The sequence below is a fragment of the Sphaerodactylus townsendi genome, linkage group LG07, assembly GCF_021028975.2.
Source record: "Sphaerodactylus townsendi isolate TG3544 linkage group LG07, MPM_Stown_v2.3, whole genome shotgun sequence".
In the NCBI taxonomy this organism is placed as follows: Eukaryota; Metazoa; Chordata; class Lepidosauria; order Squamata; family Sphaerodactylidae; genus Sphaerodactylus; species Sphaerodactylus townsendi.
The window spans coordinates 97,174,460-97,195,297 of record NC_059431.1 but is presented as its reverse complement, the minus strand read 5'-3'; the positions used below and the strand labels follow the sequence as shown (position 1 = coordinate 97,195,297).

The 20,838-nt window shown below is 43.7% G+C and overlaps 1 protein-coding gene across 1 annotated transcript in view; it reads left to right on the top strand.

Moving 5' to 3' along the window:
* The window catches only part of LOC125436252 (ephrin type-B receptor 5), a 194,830-nt gene that overhangs the window by 157,491 nt on the left and 16,501 nt on the right, over window positions 1–20,838 (top strand). The window contains exons 7-12 of the mRNA XM_048503107.1: window positions 10,362–10,486; window positions 12,258–12,420; window positions 15,256–15,370; window positions 16,454–16,509; window positions 16,600–16,719; window positions 18,548–18,795. Coding sequence (XP_048359064.1) covers window positions 10,362–10,486; window positions 12,258–12,420; window positions 15,256–15,370; window positions 16,454–16,509; window positions 16,600–16,719; window positions 18,548–18,795 — 827 coding nt within the window. The remainder of the gene's footprint in view (window positions 1–10,361; window positions 10,487–12,257; window positions 12,421–15,255; window positions 15,371–16,453; window positions 16,510–16,599; window positions 16,720–18,547; window positions 18,796–20,838) is intronic.

Here is a 20,838-nt window from a genome sequence, read left to right as displayed (position 1 = left end):
CTATAAAAGTTTAGCTGTACATTTGTGGTCATATTTACTCTTGATTTTTTCCAACATGGTAAGCCTGCAACATCTAGTCAATGAAATTATGTGTATCTGATGTGTCAATTTACTATGAGAAGATAGAGTCTGCTAACACAGTAGAAAGGTGTCTGTTTGTTTGGTAATATTGGTTTCTGTAGGGGAAGGAAGCCACCTCTGTATTAAAAAAAACCCTGTAAGCTCCAGAATTACACACAATTCTTCACCTGGCTTTCTCAAACACAGAGTTTTGTGTCACTAGGAATTTTTTTTGTCCTTGATAATAAAAATTGATTCAATAAAGAGGACCACCAAACATAATGTTCTGACATTTGCAATATATTTACCTTATAAGAGACTTGTAATGGGAGCAGAATTTGTTTAATCTGATTCTTGTTTGTTTGTTTGTTTGATTTTGTTTGTTGCTTTGCTTCTTTTACATACCATACATACATGCTACGCTACATACATACATTATTGCCATACATACATACACATACATACATACACAGTTGAACCCTGCTTCTTACATACATACCTTTTGTACCTTTTTGTACATACATACATACATACTTTGGACTTTTATACCGCCCCGTCCCTGAAGGGCTCAGGGAAGTACACCACCAATTTTTTAACTAATAGGGAATGTATCTTGCTAGTATAAATTTTCTTGAAGTTATAGAAAAACAGATATGTTAATGTGACTATATTTCTGATAATCACTTTAGAAATTGTAGGTTTCCTGGGCTGTGTGGCCGTGGCCTAGTAGTCTTTGCTCCTAATGTTTTTTTCTGCATTTATGGCTGCCGTCTTCAGAGGCATGTCACACATCTTACCATGACATGCCTCTGAAGATGCCAGCAATAGATGCAGGCAAAACTTTAGGAGCAAACATTACCAGCTCATGGCCACACAGCCTGGAAAATCCACAGCAGCCGGTTGATTCTGCCTGTGAAAGTCTTGGGCAGTACACTTGAGAAATATTTTGCAGTCCAACAACCTTAAAATGGGGTTGTTTCATGAACACGAGGTCTGATTTCAACTGCTTTTGAGTTATTTGTTCTGTTCATTTTATGTATGTTGTAAATCATCTCATGCAGGTCGGGGAGGTGGGTTAGCAGCTTATATATAAATAAATGGAATGAATGAACCAATATAAACCAAAAAAAATCGGCAGAGTGCTTGTAGGAGCAACCGTGGAGAAGGCGTATGTCATTGTGCTGATCCCTAAAACGTTGTAATCCTGAATTAATCCTCAAGAAGTAAAGCGTGTGTTCCTTAAGAGCACTGTTGCAACATAGTGTGCTGGAAAAGGCCCAGCGCCAACATGTGGCAGATGCATTTCTGTCTGTTTTTGTCATCTGTGGGCTCGCAGCCAATCCCCTTCACAAATCTTACATTTCATTTTTTTTAAAACCCTGGGAACAACTGGAAGAATTCTATGTCAGAACTGGACCATGATGTTTTGGTACCAGAGGCAGAGGCACTGCATGAATTCCTGAAAACCCATGAAGTTACCTCACACTGGTCCATCAGTGTCAGTATCTACTACTCAGACTGGCAGCTGCTCTTCAGGGTCTCAGATGGAGACATCTTACATATAGTGCCAATTGGGGGGGGGGGGGCTGGCGTCTGGGGCAAAATGGCACCTGCACCCAGTGATGGGATTCAAATAATTTAACAACTGGTTGTTTACAAGCATTATTTCAACAACCGGTTCTACCAAAGTGGTGCGAGCCTGCTAAATCCCACAACTGCCTGCCCCCCTCCCCCGCCGACGCTCCCTGCCCCCTTAACATGCCTCACTTGCCTTTAAATGTTAAAAGAGCAGCTTGCTCCGAACCATGGAGGCTGCTCTGGGCTGCAGGGGCGGACTGAAGGGAGGAGTAGGGGAGCGATTTTCTGGCCACCCCCCGCTTTCGCCTGGGGTGTTTGTCCCCCCCCCCCGAGCCCCATGGTAGCTCCGCCTTTGCTTACACATCACCTATTACCTGACCCTTTCAGATGGAGACTGGACCTGGGGATTTCACTATGCCAGGCTGATGCTCTACCTCTGAGCTTCTGCCCTTCCCTCAGAGCTCTTTCTCTGCAGTGGCGTCTGTTGTATGGTCAGGTTCCAGCATAATGTTCAGATGTGATATTGGTGGCTGCTGTAAGATATATGGAATTAGTGGGCTTAGAGTGTTGGACTAGGATCTGGGAAGTCCAAGATAAAATACCCACCCTTTGAGAACAGGCAGGTAATGAAAGCAGGCTGTCCCAGAGTCCCCTATTTTGCTTTCATCTCCTACCTGTTCTCAGAAGGTGGGTTCAGAAGATATTGGACAGGCAAACAAACTATTAGGTGCAGGGCAATTCATGTGAACCTTACTGTCCCAAGATGCAGTAATGGTCATCAGCTTACATGGATCTGGAAGACTGATAGAGGACAGATCTATTGTTGGCTCTTAGCCATCATAGAAGAGAAGGAGGAGGAGTTTGGATTTATACTTTGCCTTTCTCTCCTGAAAGGAGACTCAAAGGGGCTTACCAACTCCATTCCCTTTCTCTTTCCACAACAGACACTATGGCCCCTTCCACACACGCAGAATAATGCGTTTTCAAACCATTTTCACAACTGTTTGCCAGTGGATTTTGCTATTCCGCACAGCTTCAAAGAGCATTGAAAGCAGTTTGAAAATGCATTATTCTGCATGTGCGGAAGGAGCCATAGTGAGGTAAGTGGGGCTGAGGGAGTTTTGAGAGGACTGTGATTAGCCCAAGGTCACCCAGCAGGCTGCATGTGTAGGAGCTTGGGAAAAAAAATCCAGTTCACCCGATAAAGAGTCCACCACACGTGTGAGGAGCCGTGGGAAATCAAACCAGTTCTCCAGATTAGAGTCCACCACTTTTAACCACTACACCACACTGTCTTAAAAGTAATTGAGTATGTAGAGCATCTCAGAATCACCATTCCTTCAAGTTTTTGTGTTTGATTTGCATTCTGAAACTGATTGCTCGCCTAAGCTGGTTAAAACCCCTTTGATTTGCTTCTCCCTGCATAATTTCCTCTTGTCTGATATGAAAAAAAAAATCCAATCCTTTTATGTTTCTCTGTGCCGAGAAGAAAGCCAGAGCCATCGGGGTGATTGGATTGATTTGCCAGGCAATCGCCAACTGGCCCAGGTGCTCACAGATCTAGCTGACCCTGGCTGGCTGGTTAGGGCAGACTTATTTTTAATCACGCAGGCAGCAACCGTTGATTACTGCCTACGGAATTTAGGGGCACTGCGATGAAAGGAGAGGAGGGTGGTCTGTCTTTATTCTTCTATCGTTTGTTCCCTCTCTGATGTCCTCGGCTCCCACCAACACGAGTTCTGTCGCAGCTGATCAATCAGGGGTTTCAAACTACAGGGAGTAAATGCAGGCTGTCGCTAACAAGATCTGTTGAACATGGAGGACTTACTTCTGAGCAAAAATGGATTGACAAGCAAGGCAGGGGGCGGTGCCTCATGGGTATCTCCTGCTGAGTGCATTGGGTGCTCCATGGTATACTGCCTGTGGAAGGGGAGGCTCTATTTAGCTGTCATGGCTAATATAGCCATGGGTGAATCTATCACTTTTAAAAAATGCCTTCTGGACTAGGTTGGCTCCTACTGCTTTAGAGAAATTTTACTTTACATGGTTTTGTTTGCTCAAGAGATTGCGCCAAAGGTACTCCAAGGTCAAGAGATTCCCCCCCCCCCCCGTGCTAACAGCATTGTAGTGTGCAAAAATCAAAAGGCTGTTTGATGCAGTCATTACCGTTCAGTTTGGAAGTGTGATATGATTTGATCAAAGACAGTCATGGCGGAGGCAGGAGAGGAGTGTCTGATATATACCTTGCAGAAATGCCAGGAAGGATTCAGTGAAGCTGACTTTTTTCATGGGCAACTTCTGAAGTTTTTTCTTGTGTTTCCTCTTGCATGAGTGTAAATGTTCTATGAGAATCCAACTCATGATTTTATAAGGAGTTTTTGTTTGTTTGTTTGTTTGTTTGTTTGTTTGTCTCTTTGTGAAGTCACTGTTGACGTATGGAGTCCCTGGCAGGATTTTTGAGGGAAGAAATGTTCAGAGGTGTTTTGCAATTAACTGCCTCCTTTTCATGCCGCTGGTATTCCTCGGATGCCTCCCATCCAAATACTTGCCAGGGTCAAGGCTGAGAGATTGTGACCGGCCCAAGGTCACCCAGCACGTTTCCATGGCAGAGTGAGGATTCAAACCTGGGTTTCCCAAATCCTACTCTGACATTTTAACTGCTACTATTCTTAGCCCAACACCTTAAACACTACACTTATTCCAAGTCTGACAACTTAACCATTATGTATATTCCTTGTCTGACACCCTTCCATTCCATAAATATATTTACTGAATCATTGGAGGCATATTGTGTATCTACTTGTTGCCTGACAGAACTTGTTGCCCAAAAGAAGAAAATTTGTAAGGAAGGAACTCTGTATTTGAGATGTCAAGCTTGTTGCTAGGGTTGCCAGCCAGCTGTTGTTTTAGTAGCTGAATGGTCATTAAAATGCTGCCAGGCAATAGGTGCTAGGGTCTAAAAAGTCAGCCAGGACTATGATTTTCCCCTGGGCTACTGGATTCTTCCATCAGGTTCCCTCTTGCTTCTTCCAGGATGACCCCAGCACTTCTTGGGGTTCTGGTTAGGGATGTGCCAAAATCCCCCCAGAAATGTATCATTAGCCTGATCAGAATTCGACATCATCAGAATTTTGATTTAGGTGAAATTCAGAGGCTATTTATGCATGCACTGCTTACCCCGTGGCTGTTTGCTTCGCAGCGGGTTTTTTGGTTTACTCAGGGATTTTCCTCCTGTGAAGTGTCCTGAGCCAAGCTGCCATTTTGCTTGCCTGCTACTTCCTTGTTCTTTTCTGGGGGAACTGCCTGCTGCCTTTGTGTGTATGTGTGTGCGCACACGCTCACTCATGCACACACCTCATCTTTGATTTAGCATTATTTCACTAGACCAGTGGTGGCGAACCTTTGGCACTCCAGGTGTTATGGAGTACAATTCCCATCAGCCCCTGCCAGCATGGCCAACTGGCCATGCTGGAAGGGGCTGATGGGAATTGTACTCCATAACATCTGGAGTGCCAAAGGTTCGCCACCATGGCACTAGACCATGTCATTCATGTCAATTTCAGTGATAAACCTTTGGTGATTTTTTAAAAGTCCTGATCATTCTAAAATGGTGGCCCAAACAGTGGGAGGAGCTGCTGTGGTGTGGGTGGGTGAAGACGGGGATGAGCGAGAAAACCCAAACGAAGCCTAATGCATGGATCACCTTCACTTTCCCTGCAAAAGAAGAGAAAAGGTTGCACTGAAACAAGTTTTGGAAACCACAGGGATTCTCTAATCTGAGGGTGGGATGATGGCCAAAGAGGGCAAAATGTGTGTGTAACTGAGAATCAGACGTGAAGAGAATGTGCAGTAGTCACTTAATGCAAAGGAGCCCACACATGCATAAAAGCCCAGTGGCAACATTTTTGTGGTCAACTTTGTTCATTTCTTTGTTTATGCTGCTTTGAGATTATAAATGTGTGTTGTAAATTCTTTTTTATCCACTGTGTCAAGGGGCAGGGGAAGAGAATAAAGACTTCTGGAGGAAGCTTGCTTTAGATTAGTGAACCTTCTCAGCTTATTAATTATTCTGGAGCTTCTTGTAACAAAAAGGCTTTCTTTACTGAAAACCCTTTTCATTTCTTCATTACTGTGTATGTGTGTTTTTGGTGAGGTCTGACTTTGTGCATCTGATGAAGTGGATTTTAGTCCACAAAAGCTTATGCTAGAACAAAAACTTTGCAGCTGATTTCATGCGGAATAAAACCACAAGTTATACAAAGAAAACCCATGAGGATTTTATTTGTATAGCTTATTTTTGTATTTAGAACACACACTCTGGATGAGTAAAATACATTGCTTTATTCTGTCAAGGACTACCATCTGGAAAGGAAAATCTCCAGTATTTAAGATAGCACTTTCTGCAATGCAAGCCATCCTAAAGTGGCACAATATTGCCACTAGCAGCAGATGGGATGGTAAACTATAGCATCTTAATTGTACCACTTCAAATTGAAAATTTCTCAAGCTTTCCTGTCTTCAAAACAGACATCAGAGTCCCTTTTCACTTTGACCTGTACTGTAAAGTTTTTCCCCATAGCTCATTTGAAGCAGAAATCACCAGCTGCCCATGAAAATAATTGTGGAGTCCCAGACTTTCTGAGGAAACAGAATCCATTTGTGTCTAAAGGAAAGACCCCCCCTGTGGAGTGTGCAAAGATAGTCAAGCAAGAACGTCTAATAGGAAACAGTCAGCATCACTTGGGGGAAATGGTATTTGGAAATATTAGGTGCTTTAATTAATTTTGTGTTTCAGCTGTACACTGAAGGCCGGTGTACGGCATTGGGCAGAATCTTCAGCTTGGGCCAGGTGAAGGCCTTGCCAGGTATAATGTTCTTGAAATATGCCTGGGCCAGTCCCGTACCTCATAGGGTTGTGATGAGGATGAAGGGTAGAGTGTCATTTATGCTTCCCTGGACTCTTCAGAGGAAGGGCCAGTTACAGACATGACCAATTCTCAGCTGCTTACACTGAAGTAGGAATTAAAAGCTATTCGGCAGACTCGAATCACCGTTAATTAGTGAGCTCAAACAAACCCAAACACTCATAATGTTTAAAACTGTCGTCTTCGTTTTTTTATACATTATCCAAGCACTCCTTTTAACAGCCCTGAATTAATATTCCCATCTGACAGATGCGGTTCTGAGAGAACCATGGCAATGCCACCTCAACATGGATTTTTGTATAAGGCTGAGGTAAATTTTAATTAGGACTTTAGCAATGCGTCCCCCCAGCTCTAAAAATCAAGTATAAAAATATATCCGGGGGTGGGGGGGGGGGGAGAGATTTCCTATTTCAGCCAACATAATCCTTAGAATCCTTCGTAAACAAAACCATGGATAATAATGGATGCTTACGTGGTTCTCCCTTGATTTAGGGTTTTAGTGCAAATGAAAAACCTCTGCTAGCAAGAAGGCACATTTGAATTACAAATGCCTGTCCTCTAGTTTATTTGTTTATGCTAATAAGCATTAAGAATTTACATTAAAAACACAAGGATTAAAGATGATCTAAAGCAGGGGTAGGGAACCTGCAGCTCGAGAGCCGCATGCGACTCTTCTGCCCTTGCACTGTGGCTCTACAAGCCGAGCCGCCTGCCCCATCCTTGCCCGCCCTGCAGGCAGCAGGGCAGGTGCACCAACTGCCCACGGTCGGCTGGGCCATTGCGAGGAGCTTCCCCTCTCGCCATGCCCATTGGATTTGGGTGGCGAGGAAAAACTTTCCCGGTGGCCAGCTAAGGCCAGAGGCCAGGCTGGCTTCATCACTTGCCTGCCCTACTGCAGGTAGCAGTGGAATGGACGCATCCATGCGCTTCTCAGAATGAGCAGAGTAAAAGGTAAAAAAACCCCTATATATATATAGTGCTATCTTTATTTTAAATGTCAAAAATTATTTGCGGCTCCAAGTGTTTTCTTTTCCCGTGGAAAACGGGTCCAAATGGCTCTTTGAGTGTTAAAGGTTCCCTACCCCTGATCTAAAGCCTCACATGAACATTTCCAAAGTGTATCCCATCTACCCACCCCAAACCATCCATATTTTCATGAATGTGTATTTCTATGGGGAAGAGAACTTCAATACTGTCAGCAACATTTTAATTCCACCCTTGCAGTATGGAGCTCAGGACTGTATTATGTGGTTCTCTCCTCCTCCATTTTATCTTTACATGTAGGTTAGACTGAGAGGATAGTGTGGGATAGTATAGGATAGTATAAAAAATGTTACAGAGCAGGTGTGAGTCATGTGTGCATCTACTTCTCACACTTGTGATATAATAATCTGACTGATGTTGCACATTGCCTAGGGAGTAAGCAAGGGGAGATAGGTGCTCTCCCAAAAAGCTTCCCATTACCCCTTTGCTCCCTCAGATTTCAATTATGATATATTAAGGTCCTCTGTGTGTTTATATATATGTGTGTGTGAAGTGTCATCAAGTTGCAGCCTCCGCAAGGCAAGTGAGAAGCAGAACTTGTTTGTCATTGCCTTCTTCTGCAGAGTCGTCCTTGGTGGTCTCTCTTCTAAGAGTCAGAAGGGTGTAGTGGTTAATAGAAGTGGGCTCTGACCTGGAGAACCAGGTTTGATACCCACTCCTTCACATGAGTGGCAGATTCTTATCTGGTGAACTGAAGCTTGCTTGGCCCAGTCACAGTTCTCTCCAAACTCTCTCAGCCCCACCTACCTCACATGGTGTCTATTGTGGGGAGAGGAAGGAAGGAGTTTGCAAGCCACTTTGAGACTCCTTTTGGGAGGGAAATGTGGGGTATAAGTCCAAACTCTGTCTTCTTCTGTTGACTCCACTTTGCTTCCAAGATCTGATGCGATCGAGCTGTACCAATCTGCCTTCCCTAAGATTCTGTTGCACAGATTTAAATGGTATAAAGCCCGGTATAAAGAAATCTCATTCAATCTGTTTTTCTCCCAAAGCAAGCACAATGTGTGGTCTCTGTAGCTGGATCAGTTCAGTTCCCCTGCTGCTGCTTCCTGGCCAGCCCAGGAATAAGCTCGGTTGAATCCACGCGTGAGCCGGAGGGTGTAGTGCAGAGTTTGTTTCTCAGGGTTTTGCCAACAGTTATCTTTCATGCCACATGATTTTGGACAGGAAGAGAAACCCAGCTTAAATGTTAGGCACAGTAGTAATGCCATTCTCCAGATGCTGATGAAGTAATTGGATTTGCCTGCAGGTGAGGTCTCAAAGCTCATATCAGCAAGGTGGAACCAACCTTTGGTTTGGTTGTACATAGATGTGCAGCTGGCATTACATTGACCTGCAGATTGACATTCTTGTGCTAACAAACCGCTATAGTATTTTCTGCACAAAACCTATGAGACACTGTTAAAGAGCTCTTGTATATCGTGTGTGTGTGTGTGTGTGTGTGTGTGTGTGTGTGTGTGTGTGTGTGTGTGTGTGTGTGTGTGTGTGTGTGTGTGTGTGTGTGTGTGTGTGTGATTGTAAGCTGCTTGAGACTCCTTATGGTAGAGAAAAGCGGGGTTTAAAAACCAACTCCTCGTTTTGCATTATTTCTACCTATCTAAGTGTGTGTGTGTCTATCTATACATTTAAAATGGTCGTTTTGGGAGAGGTTAATGTATCCTTAATGAAATATCTTTAACTTTCCAGTTTTATGACTCAACCATAAAGATCTTTGACAGACAGCATTCCTTTTTTGAGGTAGCCGTTAATAACTTCACCCTTAGTCTAAGTGGGTACAATCATAGTCCGCTCAGGTAACCATTCTTCTGACTAGCTATTGAGTAAGGAGTGGAAGAGCAACTTGTATCCAGCTGAGGGGTATTACTGCTATACACAGCCCCAGCAGCCAAGACATGCATATAACAACCATTCAAAAGTTTTATAATCTGATTAGAGGTTATTTTTAGATTGCTAGGCTAGGCCTGGCAAAAGATCAGGGGAAGTGGGGATGTGAGAGGGTGGGCAGCAGTAATGGTGTGATGTCACTTCTGGGGAAATCAGGAATTGATGTCATACCTCTCTAGGAATCACCTGGAACTCTAGATTCAAGCAACAGAATGCTCAACAATTCTTAGAGAGGACTGGCATCACTTCCGGGTTTCCTGGAAGTGATGTCATGCTATTGCCCGTGGTGATTTTTTTCTCTTTCTCTTGCCCATACTGATGGGAATCCTCTTTTTTTAACAGAAGCCAGCTTCTCTCTGTGTTTGTTATCCTGTTGATTTGGGGCATTTATCTGGATAAGTGACTTACTTTTTGACTTGAAGTAGTATCATCAGAATCACATTTCGCATGTGCTTGTGTTCATAGCTGTTTCATGAAAGAAGGGAGTGTTTTCCACTTTATCTTGTCTGAAAAATTATTATTCGCTTGTGCTTCCCCATTCCCTTCTTCCTGTTTGACAAATAATTTTGTGGCATCGTTTGATTTCTAAGGTTTTTGCTTTTAAATATCAGATTCAATATGTTTCTGACATAGTTTTAGGTAGAATAACTATAATCCCAAAATATTTTCAGAAAAGGGTTCCTGTCCAAATAAACAGTTTCAAACTCTGAAAAAAGAGCTCTTGCATATCACCCCAGACATGGCAACAATACTTTTGCAACTGTCATTGCAGTGCTTTCTGATGAAGTTCTAGTAATAGCACGTTCAACATGCCAGCTGGCACCTTTCTTTCTAATTTGCTTCTTTTTCTCTCCCTTTCTCTCACTGCAGTCCCTTCTGCTGTTCCCATGATGCATCTGGTGAGCCGCACGATTAGCAGCATCACCTTGTCTTGGCCTCAGCCAGACCAGCCGAACGGAATCATCTTGGACTACCAGTTACGCTATTTCGACAAGGTAAGTTGGAAGCTGAAGAGAGTGAGCCCTAGTTTAGACTTGGAAGGAGACCACCAAGGCAGTTCAGGGCTGCTACACCATGGCAAATAACCTCTGTTGCATTGGAAACCCCATATGTGTGTATGGGTGGGGGGTTGCCATAAGTCTCTTGCAACTTGACAGCACTTTCCGCCACCAAGTTGTGTTGGCCAATCAAAGCTGGGGCCAGCTGGGCTGGAGATGGGGCAAGCCCCAAATGGACTTCAAATTTGATCCCTTGTTGATTAAGTGTGTGTGTGTGTGTGATATTTGATCATTTTCATGCATCATTTTTAAGCACCGTAATGTGGCACACTCAATGAGCTTTAAGGTGCAAATTTAAATATTTTGTCATATTTATATTTATTATGGCTCAATACCTGAATTTGACTCAGGTACCTCTGGACCTCTGAGAGGGCAGGGGGTGAAGAGACCATTTTTTGCCATGGTGTGAGAGTGTTGAGGAGTCAACCCAGGCATGGGGTGAAGGGGGAATACAGATGATACAAGAACAAGAAAAAAAGATGCAGAAGGTGAGGAAGTGAAATGAGACAAGAGGTAGAAACTAGGGTTGGGAATATATGTTCAGTCTGGAGTTTTTCATGTCTGGACAAGCAGTATACCTCTGAGCCAAAAAAATGGCAACTTTTTTTTTCAGCCTAAAAAACTCCCCACCTGTGACGATGCATGCATTTGGCAGTACATTTATTTATTTATATCTTACTTTCCTCTCCAGTAGGGACTCAATGCAACTTGAAACTAGTTCTTTCTTCTCTGTATTCTCACAACAACTCTATGAGGTAGGCTAGACTGAAAGCAATGTGACTAGCCCAAGGTCACCCAGCAAACTTCCATAGCAGAGTCTCTCAGACCTTAGATACTTTAACCGCTACGCTGTACTGCCTCTTGTCTCTTTGTGCTTTTTTCCAGGTTATTAGGAAGGGCTATGTTTCTCCAAAACCCTTAAAATGTTTCTCTAGGTCTGTGTTTTATGGAATAAAAACTCCTCAAGGGGCATTTTTGAACTCTAGTGTGTTTTTTTTGGACTTGGGGTATATTATGCCCTGGGTGCTTCCTTTTTGTTTACAAATAGAAATCTGTAAGCTATCTAGTTTAGTTTTAAAAAAAATATTATTAGAACTTTAAAAGTTTACAAACAAAAAGAGAAAAAACACAAGTAAACCCTGTAAGCTATCTGAAAGGTCCCGTGGGAGTTGTGAAACATGTTTATATTCCACCCACTGCTGCCATATTACCTGGCCACATCAGGAACAGTGTGGACAGTCAATGCTTCTTTTAATGATATCTTGAGGATTCCAATACGACCAGGATGTCACGAGAAACATTCTGCAGTTAATATAGGAACAGACCCTTAAGAAATGAAGGAGGCTGAGAGAAAAATGGTTTCATGTTTGTTAGAAGTAGCATTGCCAGGAGGCATGGAATAAAATGCCCCGTCCCTTTAGTAGAGGCTTAGTGGAATCTTTTTTAACCAAGTGATATTATTTACCTCCAGACCTTCAAAAGCTCAGCTGCCTGCTTCCACACCTCATGCCTGTGTTAAAGGCACAGGACATTTTCCTTCAAACCAGTTGGTGACTTCAGCATTAGAGATGTTACACTGAATGCAAAATATAGTCCCAGGGACAGAACTTAGAGAATAGGAAAACTATTGATGGGACTGGGAGAAGAGCACTACTGAGAAAGGAAAATTAACACTTCTCTGTTTTTGTGGCGAATTGCTGATTCTCAGTCAGAAGATGAGGACAACTCTTTCACGGTAACCAGTGAGACGAATATGGCCACCATCTCCAACCTGAGCCCAGGAAAGATATATGCCTTCCAAGTACGAGCCCGGACAGCAGTGGGTTATGGGTCCTACAGTGGAAAGATGTATTTCCAGACTCTGATAGGAAGTAAGTGAACTCTCAGATTTGAGACTTATCTCTGAAGTTACCTCACAGTCATACTCCCTCCCCCTCACAGCCCTAACAGCCTTCCACTCGTGAGTCATCAATGGTTTGTCTTCCACATGCCTTGGCCACATGGTTGCCTACAGTCAGATATTTCCACACAACCATCCTTACAATAAATAGAAATCCTTATACAGACAGGGTGGGAGTCACTGGGGTACGGGGTTTCCAACTCTGGGTTGGGAAATCTCTGAAGGTTTGGCTTTAGATCCTGGTAATAGGGAGGTTTGGGCAGGGAAGGAACCTTGGCTTGGCATAATGCTATAGATTCACCCTCCAAAGCAGGGGCACTGATCTCTGGAGATCAGTTATAATTCCAGGGGATCTCAAAGCCCTGCCTGGAGGTTGGCAACCCTACCAGTATGTCCTTCCCTCACAAACCCTGTTTCAGCCACAAGAGTGATCCAGTGGATTATGATGTATGTTAACAATAGTGGTTTATATTCCCACCCACCCCCTTCCCTCAAATTTATTCATGTGTATCTAAATCCCAGTTTAGGGAAGGTTTCAGGTTGGAGGAAAGGAGAAATAAAGGCTCTGGAGAAGCAGACAAGTTGTTTACAGCTGTGTTGGCTAAGGCCCCTTCCGTACATGCAGAATAATGCACTTTCCATCCACATTCAATCCACTTTGCAGCTGAATTTTACTGTGCAGAATAGCAAAATCCACTTGCAAACAATTGTGAAAGTGGATTAAAAGTGCATTATTCTGCATTTGCAGAAGGGGCCTAAAATGGAGGATACAAAACACCAAGCATGTTATGCATGTAATGACTGGAGTTGGTTGATACCCACCAGATTCATTCGGATTCGGACCAGATTTGTATCAGTGGGCTCAGATTGGCCGACTTCTGAACCTTGCAGATTTGGAGTGCCCCAAATCTGTGGGAACATCCAAGAATTTCGGATACGTTTTTATTTTTTTTTGGTGTTTTTTCATGTTTTGGCCTGCAGGGGGCGCATTTTTAGACGTATCGGCAGCAAAATTTCAGGGTATCATTCGGTGACTGTCCTGATGATACCCCCATGTTTGGTGCAGTTGGGTTCATGGAGGCCAAAGTTATGGACTCTCAAAGGTGTATCCCTCCTCTCCTATTAGCTCCCATTGGAAACTTTGCTTCAGGGGGTTCTATGCTATGGGACTCCAAAAGGGTAGGGCCCATCACCCCTGAAGTAAAGTTCCCCAAACTTGGATAGTGTCATCCAGAAACTCTCCTGAAGATACCCTTAAAGTTTTGTGGCGGTACCTTCAGAAATGTGCACCTCACAGCCCTCCACCAGAAATTCCCCATTGACAGCAATGCAGCTAAATCACTGCAAAACAAAGAATCTTGGGCATTTTGGGGGGTGCCTGTCAGGGGCGCATTTTTAAGGCTAGTAGTACCAAAAATTGAGGGTATCATCCAGTGACTGTCTTGATGATACCCACCAATTTTGGTGCAGTTTGGTTCAGGGGGACCAAACTTATGGACCTTCAAAAGGGTAGCCCCCATCTCGTTAGCTCCCATTGGAAACAATGTGGGATAGGGGCACCCCTTTTGGGGGTCAATAACTTTGGCCCCCCTGAACAAACTGCACCAAACTGCACCAAACTTGGGTTTAAAATGCCATAAAACCTGTTTAAAAAGTCATTAAAATTATTAAAGGGGAAAACCATCTCTTCAAAGACAGGAAAAATAGGTGTGTCTTGGCCAATTTTCTAAATATACCTGCATTTGTTTTTACTACTGAAAGTAGTGGTACCACCAGAAAAGCTTCATCTGCTGATCTTACAGCATGGGCAGGTCAATATGGGAGAAGGCATTCCTGTAGATATTTGGAACCCAAGCCGTTTGGGGCTTTATAAGTCAACAATAACAGTTTGAATTGGACTTGGTAGCAAATTGACAGACACTGCGCAATTCTTCTAAGACCAGTGTGATGTGTATCTGGCCAGCAGTCTTGAATCTGAGTTCCCTCCAGCCACAAAGCAACTGTCGGGAATGGAATGGGGTTTTTTTTAATAAAGATGAGCCTAAATGGGTTTAGAAAGCTGCTACCAGGGAGAAGAAGTCATTTTCCCCATGCAGAAACAGCACTTGGGTTAGGGAATTACTTCCTTGCAGCAAAATGGCAAAATACAAGAACGTGTAGTTTAGCTGTGAGATTGTAGCATAACCAGTGACCTAACCCCAACTGGCTCATCACATCTAGAGGTTGTGGGTTGTAGTCCTAAAGGCTCCTGACTAGATTGTGAGGAATAGTGCAGTTCTCAGGGGAGGGGAGGCTGCAACCCCTCAGGCGTGACCCTGATACTGTTATAAATGCTCCTTGTGCCTGAAAAAGGGTCATTTACACCAGCAGAGAGGTGCTTATGCTGGCATCTGGGTAGCCACACAGCAGCGCAATGCTCAGTGCCAACAACACCAGCTCTCCTCGGGTGCAGTACCCTGTGCCAGTGCTGAAGGGGGCATTCCCAGGGGTGGAACTGGCTTTAGTCAGCTTCCTGGGCCTTTCAGCCCAGGAACACCCCCATTTGCTGACACAGACTTATCCCAGCAATAAGGTAGACGTACCAGTCAGCTTACTGGCTGTGGTGCAGCAAACCTCTTTAAAGTCAGGATGGCAGCACTGTCCTGACCACATTGCACCTACCCCTGTCTCACAATTGTACTGGAAGGGTACAGAAGTAAAGGTTTAATGGGGGAGCCTGAGTGTGACTGGGGAATATAACTGGGTAAGAAGACAATCAGGACTCTCTTAGGCCCCATGTATATTTCATGCGTGTTGCTTTTGACAGGTGAGCGCTCTGTGATGGTGCAGGACCGACTGCCACTGATTGTGGGTTCAGCTCTTGGGGGTCTCGCCTTCCTGGTCATTGCTGCCATTGCTATCCTTGCCATTGTCTTCAAAAGGTGAATTATCTTCCCCCATGCCAGCCAATATCTTTGTTTATTGCCACGTCCCATAGCAAGTGCTGTAAATCCGACATAGCTGTTCAAATATAGTCTTAGAGACTTGAATTGTGGTGCCTTATTCTGTCCTTGCATGTGTTCTGTTTATGATAACTCAGATTCCATTTCTGTCTAGGAGATTGATATGGTTTGTTTTGTGTATGTTCATTTATAACTATATATTGGTTGCCCTGTGTACACTAACTTGTACATCACCTAGTTGTGAATGTTGTGTTTGCCCAAAGCCAAGGTGTAGCAGATCCTGTGTTTGATTGCTATTTTCCTTGTTACACCATTGCTTGGGTTTATTGTTCTCTGACATGAATTACTTTCGGAATGAAAAGACGACAGGTGCCCCAGCTATGCACTAGTTTCATTGAATACTCCTTGTCCTTGACAATATTTCCATTCTTAAAGTACAAAGCTTAATTGTTTCTTTATGTTTTCCTTAATGCTAATTTTACAGCAATCTCAGATGCTCGTGCTAAGGAGACAAACTCTCTTAGGCGAGGCGGAAACTGATCTGCTTCTGTGACTGGCCCAGGTTTACCCAGCAGGCTTGTCTTGGAGGAATGGGGAGTCAAACCCAATTCTCCAGACTAATGTCCATTGCTGTTTACCATTACATCACACTGGCTTGTTCCAGATTTGCATGGGCTATCTGTGCTTAAAAGTGAGTGGAAGAGATCTTCCTTCCCAAGGTTAGGCAGTCTGTCCTCAAAAAATATTCAAGAGTGCTAACTGCGGAACTGGCTTAATTCTTAATTTATGTCGTCTCTTCAAGATTTCAGTCCAGTCAAATTCTGGCATTATAAGAGGAGGAGAAAAATTATGAAAGAAGAAGGGGAAAAAATGATCTTCGTTCTCTCCAAATCATTATTTTATAAACATCATAGCTTTCCTTATCAAAATACCAGTTTTGAAAAATAAAGTACCCCCATACTTTAGTTTTCCCCTGTACTGAAGTTGCTCCAGTCTTTGATTATGTTGGTTGCCTTGTTTTGTTATTCTCCTGTGGTGATTTTTCCTTCTCACTTTCCACAGTAAGCGGCGAGAGACTCCCTATACAGATCGCTTGCAGCAGTACATCACCACCAGGGGTAAGTGAGCGGAACAGCTTCACTCTTTAACTGCCTGTCCCTTGAGAGACACCCATCTGACTGACTTGCGGGCCTCTCTTTTGCTCACAGGCCTTGGAGTCAAATACTACATTGATCCCTCCACCTACGAAGATCCCAATGAAGCTATTCGGGAATTTGCGAAGGAAATCGATGTGTCTTTTGTCAAGATTGAGGAGGTCATTGGATCAGGTAATAACAGGACCTCTTTCCATTTCATCTGTCCGTCACTTTGTACTCGATTAGCAGTACTTCTGAGCTTCAACCATCTCCTGTTGTGATTCAGGGGCCAGAACAAGAACTCACTCCAGTGTTCTGTGGCCCTCTCGTTGATCTGGATCTTGGTCCAATAGGGCTTTTCAAAAGGTGATTATTCTGTGGGTGTGGCCTCTTTTGGACTTTTCTGGTTTATCTGCTTGTTGTTTTAGTTCTGTCCCTAGAATATAGCGTTGTGTTGATTTTTATGTTGTTTTCAGTTTAGGCCCCCAATAAAGCCTGGATGCTGTTTACAGATACCAATCCTGATATAACACACAGTGTTGCCAGGTTCTGTGTAGTAATATGCCATGGGATGGTTTGTGGTATAAATCGGGTTTAATGAATGATTGAAGTGGTTTTATTAGAGTATACTGTGATTTGATAGTTACAGTCTTCTATCTGCCAATTTTATTGTTCCCGTATACCTACCACACTTCTTAGTTTTTTAAGCTTTTTGTTTCTTTTTAACATTTATGTTTCTATTCCATTTCTTTTATGTTCCTGTACCTTTCTTGTATTCCCTTTTTAATCCATCGGATCTTTTTAGGTATATATTTATTGTTTTAATATATTTTATCTTTGGTTGTATTTTATCTGCTTTATGCTGGTCTATTTCCATGATAAAGATTGACTGGACAGGACAGGACTAGTTGTGCAGGTGGGAAACTTTGGATTTTCCCATTTACATAGCAGCCATTTTTTCCAGACCCTGTGCCTGCCATATCTTCCACCATCCCCGGGAACTTTTTCATTTTTGTAAATGGCACTTTTATATACTGTTATATTATTGTAACAATATGTATAGCAGGTTCTCTGAATTCCCAGCTTCCTTTTTTTAAAAATAAAAACAGTAAATCTCAAGTCTTGTCCATTGCAGAGATATATGCCTTATCTTCAATGGAAGGAGCTAGAGACTTTAAAAAAAAAGATGAAAGCTGGAAATTCAAAGTATCTACTACCTGTATTGCTATCTTGGTTTATCAATGTAACAATCTGACAGTGTCATTTTTTCCCCAAAAAAACCTACAAAAGCCTGGAGGGGTGGCTGCTGCTGCTGCTGCTGCTGGGGCAGTAGAACTGTGGGGAACCCTGCCATGCGAAAAACTCACTGCCCCTGTGTTTAATTAGCTGCTGCACCTGTGACAGGGAAACTACGGTAGTATGGGAGCCATTGCCCTGGAAGGCAGTCACATACTGTTGTTGTTTGATCACTGGAAACATGTGGGTAGGGGCCATTATAGGGACAGAAGCAAGGACTAGTAGTTGGAGAATGAGAAGAACTGTCTCTGAGACAGAACCAGGCGATGCTCACCACAACCTAAAAAAGGGTACTGACAACTGAACTTGAACGGAGCACTTATCCTCCAACTTTCCACCCAACCCCAGATTCCTTCTTCAGTTTTAGAGGGCTGTTATAGCACTGCTCCTAATCTGGCTCAGGCTTCAAGGCCTTCCATTGCCACAGGCTGTCTTCTTTTTTCTGTCTGTTGCATAAGGTCTTTACATAAAACAGATCTTTCTAAATGAAAGAACTTCTGGTAATAATGCTAACAGTGCCTTCCAAAAGGGCAGGCAACATCATTGCACAGTGTCTGTAGCTTCTTCTGGGTTAGAGATAAGTGAACGGCCCTGAAGATAAGCGGTCTATATGAAGGATAGTCAAGACGTATAGGGAAGAGATTTTTTTCCGGTGTTCTTCTGGGGTACACTGATTTCTGTCCATCTGAAGTAGTTCTTTCTCTTTCCTTCACTCCTGTGGCAGGAGAATTCGGAGAAGTATGTTTTGGACGCCTGAAGCCTCCAGGAAAACGGGAATACACTGTGGCTATTAAGACCCTGAAGGCAGGCTACACAGACGAGCAGCGTCGGGAATTCCTGAGCGAGGCTAGCATCATGGGACAGTTTGAGCACCCAAACGTCATCCGCCTGGAGGGTGTGGTCACCAAGAGCCGCCCTGTTATGATCGTCACAGAATTCATGGAGAACGGGTCTCTGGATTCCTTCCTCCGGGTATAGCAAGTTCAGCTCCCTGCACCCCTTCCACTTCCCACTTTCTCTGCCTCTCCATCAGCCCCTCTACTTTTCTACCTCCTTCCTCATCTCCTTACGACATGATGGTTGTTGGGAAAGCATTGTGTGTTTTCCCTTGCACAATGAGCAGAGCGGCACAGAGGCTAGAACACAGCGGAGCTTACCTGGGCACACGTGTGGGTGAGCTTGGGAGAGAGAGCTTAGGACACAAAAGAAAGTCGGAGTCGTTTGTAGTTTCTAATCTATTAAAAAGAGTATTTATTAGTGAACTCCATTCTGGATAGAAAGGTGAAGAGATAGGTTCACTAACTATCCTATTGTAGCTGGATGGAGACTGATGCACGGGGCACCCATCTTCCCACTAGGCATGGTGAAAGTAAGATGGAGAAGATCTCGAGGAAGAAACCTGAAGGAAGTCCCTAAGAGTATCAGTCTACTTCAAAGGCTAGAACCAGCATGGTAGAGTAAAGGTGACAATTCCTAGGTCCCTATCTAGTCACTGGCTATCTAGTAAAACCCCCTCTGTAGGTTGAGACAGGAAACAGCGTAATGTCCCTTTCTTCCAACAATGGTTAGGTCTCTGGATGTGGCAAAGAGTGAATCTATGGCCCCTTCCGCACACGCAGAATAATGCGTTTTCAAACCACTTTCACAACTGTTTGCAAGCGGATTTTGCTATTCCGCACAGCTTCAAAGAGCATTGAAAACAGTTTGAAAGTGCATTATTCTGCATGTGCGGAAGGAGCCTATGTTAGGTGTCAGACCCTGAAGCAATAAATGGGCTCTGTATTGTTTGTTGATCAGCAGCGTTTATTGATAGGCATTGAAGCGCCCAGCTTGCCAAAGCCAGTTCTGGGGAAGCTGTCTTTTGTTACCCGCCTTATCCCTATGTTAATCCCCCCCACTCCCATTTTCCCAAGAAATGTGAGTAAGGGTTAGTTTGGAGCTAAGGTGCCCCAAGGTCGGCGATAGAGATAGAACCACCTGGCATCCTGCCCCACAGGACAATGGAAACAATCCCGTTTCCCATGAGACCAAAGTGTCGGGATAGCCTAGTTATCTACTCAGCGTGTGAAGCCATAAAGCAAAGAAATGTCCCAGAATGGCAGTGATTACATATAGCAGGCTGGTTAAATATATCTTGTAGCTAGGAATGGATGTCAATCAACTAGATACAATCCCCCTAACACTCTACCATGGATCACAGTGGCAAACCTGACGTAAAGCTACACTACCCAACAGTATGTCATATGACTAGAATCTGTTCTCACAAACATTGTAAAGTCTGTTGGGCTGCATGTAAGTCTGTGCACTGGGCAGTCGGCCCTGCACTCATGTAGGAATTAAGTTCTGAGCATAGTACTCCCAGGGCACCTCCAGATACAACCAGGGCTGATGTTTGTGGGAAACAGGGGCTTGATCACATGTAGTTAGGTCCACAGGGTTTAGAGTGTTTGGTCAAGATTTGGGCGACCGAGATTTGGGATGTGAGGAGTTGAGAAGCAGCATCACATGGGCTGGGGAATATATTTTAGCCCTGTGGTTGTGAGATCTGAGTTTGGGCAAAGGAAGTCCAAAGAGAGGAAGGCTTTAGTACGTAAGTTGCTGTTCTTCCAATAAAACAAGAAGGCTCATTAGATGAGAGGAAGGCCAGATCCATCCCATTGGCCTGGACATTTTGCTGTGGTTCACATGGAGCCAGGAGTGGTCTCCTTCAACACTTCCTTCTGCCCGTGTCATAGCATTTATGTGTTTCACTGTACTACCTGCCTTTACGTCTGCCCTTGGTAGCATCCATGTTTTTCTAATGTCAGTAGATTGTACTAGTTCTCTCAGTTTGGTTGAAAGTAGCTATAGCCAGAGCTGTACGGATATCTGAGTTGCATACACAGAAAATCTCCTTTGGCCTTCTGAAGATCTCAGCCCCCTGCCCTCACCACGATCAGCAGATCTTCATTATTAAAAAAATGATACAAGTTATTTAACAGAAATTTCTTAAATAACTGAAATTTAAACTTAGGT